We start from the raw sequence: 9,463 nt of genomic DNA, 5'->3' as shown, positions 1-9,463 counted from the left end.
TCATCTGACTACTGGGGGAGGAGGGGAGGACCTGGGGGAGAGGTTAAAGGTTATCATCTGACTACTGGGGGAGGAGGGGAGGACCTGGGGGGAGAGGTTAAAGGTTAGAGAGAGAGGGGGAGGGAGGTAGAGAGAGAGGGAGGGAGGTAGAGAGAGAGAGGGGAGGGAGGGAGGTAGAGAGAGAGGGAGGGAGGTAGAGAGAGAGAGCGAAGGAGGTAGAGAGAGAGAGCAAGGGAGGTAGAGAGAGAGAGGGAGGGAGGTAGAGAGAGGGAGGGAGGTAGGTAGAGAGAGGGAGGGAGGGAGGGAGGTAGAGAGAGAGGTAGAGAGAGAGGGAGGGAGGGAGGTAGAGAGAGAGGGAGGGAGGTAGAGAGAGAGTAGGGGGGAGGTAGAGAGAGAGGGGAGGGAGGTAGAGAGAGAGGGGGAGGTAGGAGAGAGAGCGAAGGAGTAGAGAGAGAGGGAGGGAGGGAGGTAGAGCGAAGGAGGTAGAGAGAGAGAGAGGAGGGAGGTAGAGAGAGAGAGGGAGGGAGGGAGGTAGAGAGAGAGAGAGAGGGAGGAAGGTAGAGAGAGAGAGGAGGTAGAGAGAGGGAGGGAGGTAGAGAGAGAGGGAGATAGAGAGAGTGGTAGAGTGAGTGTTTATCTCCTTACAGCCTTGTTGTCTGCCTGGTTGCTGTCTGCCTGGTTGCTGCTGAGCGAGGGAGGTAGAGAGAGAGAGGGAGGGAGGAGGTAGCGAGAGGTAGAGAGAGAGTGAGGGAGGGAGGGAGGTAGAGAGAGAGGGAGGGAGTAGAGAGGGAGGGAGGTAGAGAGAGAGAGGGGGAGGAGAGAGAGAGAGGGAGGGAGGTAGAGAGAGAGAGGGAGGAGGAGGTAGAGAGAGAGGGAGGGAGGTAGAGAGAGAGAGGGGAGGGAGGTAGAGAGAGGGGAGGGAGGTAGAGAGAGAGAGAGGGAGGGAGGGAGGTAGAGAGAGAGGGAGGGAGGTAGAGAGAGAGAGCAAAGGAGGTAGAGAGAGAGAGCAAGGAGGTAGAGAGAGAGAGGGAGGGAGGTAGAGAGAGGGAGGGAGGTAGGTGAGAGAGAGGAGGAGGGAGGGAGGTAGAGAGAGAGGTAGAGAGAGAGAGGGAGGGAGGGAGGTAGAGAGAGAGGGAGGGAGGTAGAGAGAGAGTAGGGGGGAGGTAGAGAGAGAGAGGAGGGAGGTAGAGAGAGAGGAGGGAGGTAGAGAGAGAGAGCGAAGGAGGTAGAGAGAGAGGGAGGGAGGTAGAGAGAGAGGTAGAGAGAGAGAGGGAGGGAGGGAGGAGAGAGAGAGAGGGAGGGAGGTAGAGAGAGAGAGAGAGGGAGGGAGGTAGAGCGAGAGACAGAGAGAGAGAGAGGGAGGGAGGGAGGGGGAGAGAGAGAGGGAGGGAGGTAGAGAGAGAGAGAGAGGGAGGGAGGTAGAGAGGGAGGTAGAGAGAGAGAGAGAGGTAGAGAGAGAGGGAGGGGAGGGAGGTAGAGAGGGAGGTAGAGAGAGAGAGGGAGGGAGGGAGGTAGAGAGGAGGTAGAGAGAGAGAGGAGGGAGGGAGGTAGAGAGGGAGGTAGAGAGAGAGCGGGGGAGGCGTAGAGAGAGAGAGAGAGAGAGAGAGGGAGGGAGGGAGGTAGAGAGAGAGCAAAGTAGAGAGAGAGCGAGGAGGAGGTAGAGAGAGAGGGAGGGAGGTAGAGAGAGAGGAGGGAGGTAGAGAGGAGGGAGGTAGGTAGAGAGAGAGAGGGGGGAGGGAGGTAGAGAGAGAGAGAGGGAGGGAGGGAGGTAGAGAGAGAGAGAGAGGGAGGTAGAGAGAGGGAGGGAGGTAGAGAGGGAGAGAGAGGGAGGTAGAGAGAGGGAGGGAGGTAGAGAGAGAGAGGGAGGGAGGGAGGTAGAGAGAGAGGGAGGGAGGTAGAGAGAGGGAGGGGAGGTAGAGAGGGAGGATGGAGGTAGGGAGGAGGGAGGGAGGGAGGTAGAGCGAAGGAGGTAGAGAGAGAGAGGGAGGAGAGAGAGAGAGGGAGGGAGGGAGGTAGAGAGAGAGAGAGAGGGAGGGAGGTAGAGAGAGAGAGTGAGGGAGGTAGAGAGAGAGAGGGAGGGAGGTAGAGAGAGAGAGGGAGGTAGGTAGGGAGAGAGAGAGCGAAGTAGAGAGAGGAGGGAGGTAGAGAGAGAGAGGGAGGGAGGGAGGTAGAGAGGGAGGGAGGGAGGGAGAGAGAGGAGGGAGGTAGAGAGAGAGAGAGGGAGGGAGGGAGGTAGAGAGAGAGGGAGGGAGGTAGAGAGAGAGAGAGAGGGAGGGAGGTAGAGAGAGAGAGCGAGGGAGGTAGAGAGAGAGGGAGGGAGGTAGAGAGAGAGAGGGAGGTAGAGAGAGAGGGAGGGAGGTAGAGAGAGAGGGAGGGAGGTAGAGAGAGAGAGGGAGGGAGGGAGGTAGAGAGGGAGGGAGGGAGGGAGAGAGAGAGAGGGAGGGAGGTAGAGAGAGAGAGGGAGGGAGGGAGGTAGAGAGAGAGGAGAGGTAGAGAGAGAGCGAGGTAGGTAGTGGGAGAGAGAGAGCGAAGGAGGTAGAGAGAGAGGAGGGAGGTAGAGAGAGAGCGAGGGAGGTAGAGAGAGAGCGAGGGAGGTAGAGAGAGGAGGGGAGAGAGAGAGGGAGGTAGAGAGAGAGAGGGAGGGAGGTAGAGAGAGAGAGGGAGGGAGGGTAGAGAGAGAGAGGGAGGGAGGGGAGGTAGAGAGAGAGAGAGAGGGAGGGAGGTAGAGAGAGAGAGAGGGAGGGAGGTAGAGAGAGAGAGAGGGAGGTAGAGAGAGAGGGAGGGAGGTAGAGAGAGAGGGAGGGAGGTAGAGAGAGAGAGGGAGGGAGGGAGGTAGAGAGGGAGGGAGGGGGAGAGAGAGAGAGGGAGGGAGAGAGAGAGAGAGGGAGGGAGGGAGGTAGAGAGAGAGGGAGGGAGGTAGAGAGAGAGAGGGAGGTAGGTAGGGAGAGAGAGAGGGAGGAGGTAGAGAGAGAGGAGGAGGTAGAGAGAGAGCCGAGGAGGAGGAGGTAGAGAGAGAGAGGGAGAGGGAGGTAGAGAGAGAGAGGGAGGGAGGGAGGTAGAGAGAGAGGGAGGGAGGGAGGTAGAGAGAGAGAGGAGGGAGGAGGAGGTAGAGAGAGAGAGGGAGGAGGGAGGTAGAGAGGGAGGGAGGGAGGTAGAGAGAGAGAGGGAGGGAGGTAGAGAGAGAGGGAGGGAGGGAGGTAGAGAGAGAGGGAGGGAGGGAGGTAGAGAGAGAGAGGAGGGAGGTAGAGAGAGAGGGAGGGAGGGAGGTAGAGAGAGAGAGAGGGAGGAGGTAGAGAGAGAGAGGGAGGGAGGGAGAGAGAGAGAGGGAGGGAGGTAGAGAGAGAGAGCGAAGGAGGTAGGTAGGGAGAGAGAGAGCGAAGGAGGTAGAGAGAGAGGGAGGGAGGTAGAGAGAGAGGGAGGGAGGTAGAGAGAGAGAGAGGAGAGAGAGAGCGAGGGAGGTAGAGAGAGAGGGAGGAGGTAGAGAGAGAGGGAGGGAGGTAGAGAGAGAGAGGTAGAGAGAGAGAGGGAGGGAGGTAGGGAGAGAGGGAGGTAGAGAGAGAGGGAGGGAGGGAGGTAGAGAGAGAGAGAGGTAGAGAGAGAGAGGGAGGGAGGTAGGGAGAGGGAGGTAGAGAGAGAGGGAGGTAGAGAGAGGGGAGGTAGAGAGAGAGGGAGGTAGAGAGAGTGGTAGAGTGAGTTTCTCCCCCCACAGGTCTGTTTGTCTGCCTGGTTGCTGCTGAGCGAGGGAGGTAGAGAGAGAGAGGGAGGGAGGGAGGTAGAGAGAGAGAGAGGTAGAGAGAGAGGGAGGTAGAGAGAGAGAGGGAGGTAGAGAGAGAGAGGGAGGTAGAGAGAGAGGGAGGTAGAGAGAGGGAGGGAGGTAGAGAGAGAGGGAGATAGAGAGAGTGGTAGAGTGAGTGTTTATCTCCTTACAGCCTTGTTGTCTGCCTGGTTGCTGTCATATCCAGTAGTGAGGTCTCGTACAGCGGTGATGGCGACGCCTCCACACTGCCTGGGGTACGACACTTCCTCCTGGTTACCGTAGTGACGCAGCCGGTCAAACATGGCCCGGATCACTTCCTGGTCGTGACAGATGAAGTAAGAGTTCTTAGTGATGTGGTACCCATACCTGGAGGAGACGAGGGGGAGAGAGAGGGAAGGGGAGAGAGAGAGAGAGAGAGGAGGGGAGAGAGACGAGAGAGAGAGAGAGGGGGAGAGAGAGAGAGGAGGGGAGAGAGAGAAGGGGAGAGAGAAAAGGGGAGAGAGAGAAGGGGAGAGAGGAGAGAGAGGGAGGAAGAGAGAGAGAGAGAGAGGAAGAGAGAGAGAGAGGGTTACTCTAAAGCACTTTGGGCATCTGGAAAAAACACTTTATTTTCTATACATAGATATCGGTCAAATAAATATCTGGTGAGGTGTGTGTGTGTGTGTGTGTGAGGTGTGTGTCTGCGTGAGGTGTGTGTGTGTGTGTGTGTCTGCGTGAGGTGTGTGTGTGTGTGTGTCGTGAGGTGTGTGTGTGTGTGTCTGCGTGAGGTGTGTGTGTGTGTGTGTGTGTGTGTGTGTCTGCGTGAGGTGTGTGTGTGTGTGTGTGTGTGTCTGCGTGAGGTGTGTGTGTGTGTGTGTCTGCGTGAGGTGTGTGTGTGTGTGTGTGTGTGTGTCTGCGTGAGGTGTGTGTGTGTGTGTGTGTGTGTGTCTGCGTGAGGTGTGTGTGTGTGTCTGCGTGAGGTGTGTGTGTGTGTGTGCGTGAGGTGTGTGTGTCTGCGTGAGGTGTGTGTGTGTGTTCTGCGTGAGGTGTGTGTGTGTGTGTCTGCGTGAGGTGTGTGTGTGTGTGTTTGTCTGCGTGAGGTGTGTGTGTGTGTGTGTCTGCGTGAGGTGTGTGTGTGTGTGTCTGCGTGAGGTGTGTGTGTGTGTGTCTGCGTGAGGTGTGTGTGTGTGTGTCTACGTGAGGTGTGTGTGTGTGTGTGTGTGCGTGTGTGTGTGTCTCCGTGAGGTGTGTGTGTGTGTGTGTCTGCGTGAGGTGTGTGTGTGTGTGTGTCTCGTGAGGTGTGTGTGTGTGTGTGTGTGTCTGCGTGAGGTGTGTGTGTGTGTGTGTCTGCGTGAGGTGTGTGTGTGTGTGTGTGTCTGCGTGAGGTGTGTGTGTGTGTGTGCGTGAGGTGTGTGTGTGTGTGTGCGTGAGGTGTGTGTGTGTCTGCGTGAGGTGTGTGTGTGTGTGTCTGCGTGAGGTGTGTGTGTGTGTCTGCGTGAGGTGTGTGTGTGTGTCTGCGTGAGGTGTGTGTGTGTGTGTCTGCGTGAGGTGTGTGTGTGTGTGTCTGCGTGAGGTGTGTGTGTGTGTGTGTGTGTCTGTGTGAGTGTGTGTGTGTCTGCGTGAGGTGTGTGTGTGTGTGCGTGAGGTGTGTGTGTGTCTGCGTGAGGTGTGTGTGTGTCTGCGTGAGGTGTGTGTGTGTGTCTGCGTGAGGTGTGTGTGTGTGTCTGCGTGAGGTGTGTGTGTGTGTGTGTGTCTGCGTGGCCCGAGGTGTGTGTGTGTGTGTGTTCTGCGTGAGGTGTGTGTGTGTGTGTGTCTGCGTGAGGTGTGTGTGTGTGTGTGTGTCTCGTGAGGTGTGTGTGTGTGTGTGTGTCTGCGTGAGGTGTGTGTGTGTCTGCGTGAGGTGTGTGTGTGTGTGTGTGTCTGCGTGAGGTGTGTGTGTGTGTGTGTCGTGAGGTGTGTGTGTCTGCGTGAGGTGTGTGTGTCTGCGTGAGGTGTGTGTGTGTCTGCGTGAGGTGTGTGTGTGTCTGCGTGAGGTGTGTGTGTGTGTGTCTGCGTGAGGTGTGTGTGTGTGTGTGTGTCTGCGTGAGGTGTGTGTGTGTCTGCGTGAGGTGTGTGTGTGTTGTGTCTGCGTGAGGTGTGTGTGTGTCTGCGTGAGGTGTGTGTGTGTCTGCGTGAGGTGTGTGTGTGTGTGTGTCTGCGTGAGGTGTGTGTGTGTGTGTCGTGAGGTGTGTGTGTGTCTGCGTGAGTGTGTGTGTGTGTCTGCGTGAGGTGTGTGTGTGTGTGTGTCTGCGTGAGGTGTGTGTGTGTCTGCGTGAGGTGTGTGTGTGTCTCGTGAGGTGTGTGGCTGCGTGAGGTGTGTGTGTGTCTGCGTGAGGTGTGTGTGTGTGCGTGAGGTGTGTGTGTGTGTGTGCGTGAGGTGTGTGTGTGTGTGTCTGCGTGTGTGTGTGTCTGCGTGAGGTGTGTGTGTTACTCACTCCTCGTAGATAGCAGTGAGTTGTTGTGACAGCGTGGTGTTCTTCGCGGCCAGGTATGATGTCATTTCCCCTGCGATGGCTGCAGCGCTGACTCCATCTTTATCCAGCACAGCAGAACCACACATGTACCCTGCAGCGAGGGGTGGAAGGAAGCACACAGGAAGTCCTTTAACCCCACTAAACCGTAGTCTGGCTGGTCCAGTGGTGAAGGACACAGGAAGTCCTTTAAACCCCACTAAACCGTAGTCTGGCTGGTCCAGTGGTGAAGGACACAGGAAGTCATTTAAACCCCACTAAACCGTAGTCTGGCTGGTCCAGTGAAGGACACAGGAAGTCATTTAAACCCCACTAAACCGTAGTCTGGCTGGTCCAGTGAAGGACACAGGAAGTCCTTTAAACCCCACTAAACCGTAGTCTGGCTGGTCCAGTGGTGAAGGACACAGGAAGTCCTTTAAACCCCACTAAACCGTAGTCTGGCTGGTCCAGTGGTGAAGGACACAGGAAGTCATTTAAACCCCACTAAACCGTAGTCTGGCTGGTCCAGTGGTGAAGGACACAGGAAGTCCTTTAAACCCCACTAAACCGGATCAGAGAGTCTGTTAAATGACTCCCTACTGTAGTGGCTCTGGATCAGAGAGTCTGTTAAATGACTCCCTACTGTAGTGGCTCTGGATCAGAGAGTCTGTTAAATGACTCCCTACTGTAGTGTCTCTGGATCAGAGAGTCTGTTAAATGACTCCCTACTGTAGTGTCTCTGGATCAGAGAGTCTGTTAAATGACTCCCTACTGTAGTGACTCTGGATCAGAGAGTCTGTTAAATGACTCCCTACTGTAGTGGCTCTGGATCAGAGAGTCTGTTAAATGACTCCCTACTGTAGTGACTCTGGATCAGAGAGTCTGTTAAATGACTCCCTACTGTAGTGGCTCTGGATCAGAGAGTCTGTTAAATGACTCCCTACTGTAGTGTCTCTGGATCAGAGAGTCTGTTAAATGACTCCCTACTGTAGTGTCTCTGGATCAGAGAGTCTGTTAAATGACTCCCCTACTGTAGTGTCTCTGGATCAGAGAGTCTGTTAAATGACTCCCTACTGTAGTGTCTCTGGATCAGAGAGTCTGTTAAATGACTCCCTACTGTAGTGACTCTGGATCAGAGAGTCTGTTAAATGACTCCCTACTGTAGTGACTCTGGATCAGAGAGTCTGTTAAATGACTCCCTACTGTAGTGGCTCTGGATCAGAGAGTCTGTTAAATGACTCCCTACTGTAGTGTCTCTGGATCAGAGAGTCTGTTAAATGACTCCCTACTGTAGTGGCTCTGGATCAGAGAGTCTGTTAAATGACTCCCTACTGTAGTGGCTCTGGATCAGAGAGTCTGTTAAATGACTCCCTACTGTAGTGACTCTGGATCAGAGAGTCTGTTAAATGACTCCCTACTGTAGTGACTCTGGATCAGAGAGTCTGTTAAATGACTCCCTACTGTAGTGTCTCTGGATCAGAGAGTCTGTTAAATGACTCCCTACTGTAGTGGCTCTGGATCAGAGAGTCTGTTAAATGACTCCCTACTGTAGTGACTCTGGATCAGAGAGTCTGTTAAATGACTCCCTACTGTAGTGGCTCTGGATCAGAGAGTCTGTTAAATGACTCCCTACTGTAGTGGCTCTGGATCAGAGAGTCTGTTAAATGACTCCCTACTGTAGTGTCTCTGGATCAGAGAGTCTGTTAAATGACTCCCTACTGTAGTGTCTCTGGATCAGAGAGTCTGTTAAATGACTCCCTACTGTAGTGTCTCTGGATCAGAGAGTCTGTTAAATGACTCCCTACTGTAGTGTCTCTGGATCAGAGAGTCTGTTAAATGACTCCCTACTGTAGTGACTCTGGATCAGAGAGTCTGTTAAATGACTCCCTACTGTAGTGACTCTGGATCAGAGAGTCTGTTCAAATGACTCCCTACTGTAGTGGCTCTGGATCAGAGAGTCTGTTAAATGACTCCCTACTGTAGTGTCTCTGGATCAGAGAGTCTGCTAAATGACTCCCTACTGTAGTGTCTCTGGATCAGAGAGTCTGTTAAATGACTCCCTACTGTAGTGGCTCTGGATCAGAGAGTCTGTTAAATGACTCCCTACTGTAGTGGCTCTGGATCAGAGAGTCTGTTAAATGACTCCCTACTGTAGTGGCTCTGGATCAGAGAGTCTGTTAAATGACTCCCTACTGTAGTGTCTCTGGATAGGAGCGTTGCCAGAGTATTGATTTGATTGTTCAGTTCTCTACCATAAGCCGCCTCCAACGCCGTTTTTTTGGTTTTGAATTTGGCAGTACGTCCAACCGGCCTCCGCGCCCGCAGAGCCCGTGTAACACGCCAGCCCAGGACCGCCACACCGGCTTCTTCACCTGCGGGATCGTCTGAGACCAGCCACCCTTGACAGATGATTAAACTGACGAGTATTTCTGTCTGTAATAAAGACTCTTTTATGGGGGGGAAAAACTCATTCTGATTGGGGAGCAACTAGATTTCACATGACTGGGCCTGGGAGCCAGGCCCCCACCCACTGGGGATCCAGGCCCCACCCACTGGGGATCCAGGCCCCCACCCACTGGGGAGCCAGCCAGGGGCCCACCCACTGGGGAGCCAGGGGCCCACACCCACTGGGGAGCCAGGGGGGCCCAGTCACTGGGGAGCCAGGGGGGCCCAGTCACTGGGGAGCCAGGGGGGCACAGTCACTGGGGTGCCAGGGGGGCCCACCCACTGGGGAGCCCACCCACTGGGGAGCCAGGGGGGCCCACCCACTGGGGAGCCAGGGGGGCCCACCCACTGGGGAGCCAGGGGGGCCCACCCACTGGGGAGCCAGGTCCAGTCACTGGGGAGCCAGGTCCAGTCACTGGGGAGCCAGGGGCCCACCCACTGGGGAGCCAGGCCCAGTCATGTGAAATCCATAGATTAGGGCCTAATGAATTTATTTCAATTGACTGATTTCCTTCTGTGAACTGAAATTGTTGCGTTTCTATTTTTGTTCAGTATAGTTTAACTCAATTACTGTGTGTGTGTGTGTGTGTGTGTGTGTGTGTGTGTGTGTTTACCTATAGCCTCCTCGAAGGCGAACAGTACCATCTTGTTCTGGTCCAGCAGCTCTCTGGCTCTGTTGCCCATCCACTTGAACCCCGTCAGAGTTTCCTGTCCACACGGGATGTGATGTCATAGTCAGGAAGTGCCCTCATCACCGACATCATACATACATACATACATTAATTTATTCATT

At 55.0% G+C, this 9,463-nt stretch overlaps 1 protein-coding gene across 1 annotated transcript; it reads right to left on the bottom strand.

Annotated features, from left to right (window-relative positions):
- Window positions 1–9,456, bottom strand: LOC123733182 (phosphoglucomutase-2-like). The gene is made up of 4 exons (XM_045712583.1): window positions 9,285–9,456; window positions 6,211–6,340; window positions 3,928–4,123; window positions 1–84 (listed from the first exon to the last, which is right to left on the bottom strand). Exons 1-4 carry the CDS (start codon window positions 9,352–9,354, stop codon window positions 1–3), a joined length of 480 nt encoding a protein of 159 aa, XP_045568539.1. The 5' UTR covers window positions 9,355–9,456.
- Between the last annotated feature and the right edge of the window lie 7 nt (window positions 9,457–9,463).

This window comes from Salmo salar, unplaced genomic scaffold (assembly GCF_905237065.1).
Source record: "Salmo salar unplaced genomic scaffold, Ssal_v3.1, whole genome shotgun sequence".
In the NCBI taxonomy this organism is placed as follows: Eukaryota; Metazoa; Chordata; class Actinopteri; order Salmoniformes; family Salmonidae; genus Salmo; species Salmo salar.
Note: the sequence above shows the minus strand (reverse complement) of the source record. Positions and strands in the feature narration are given on the sequence as shown.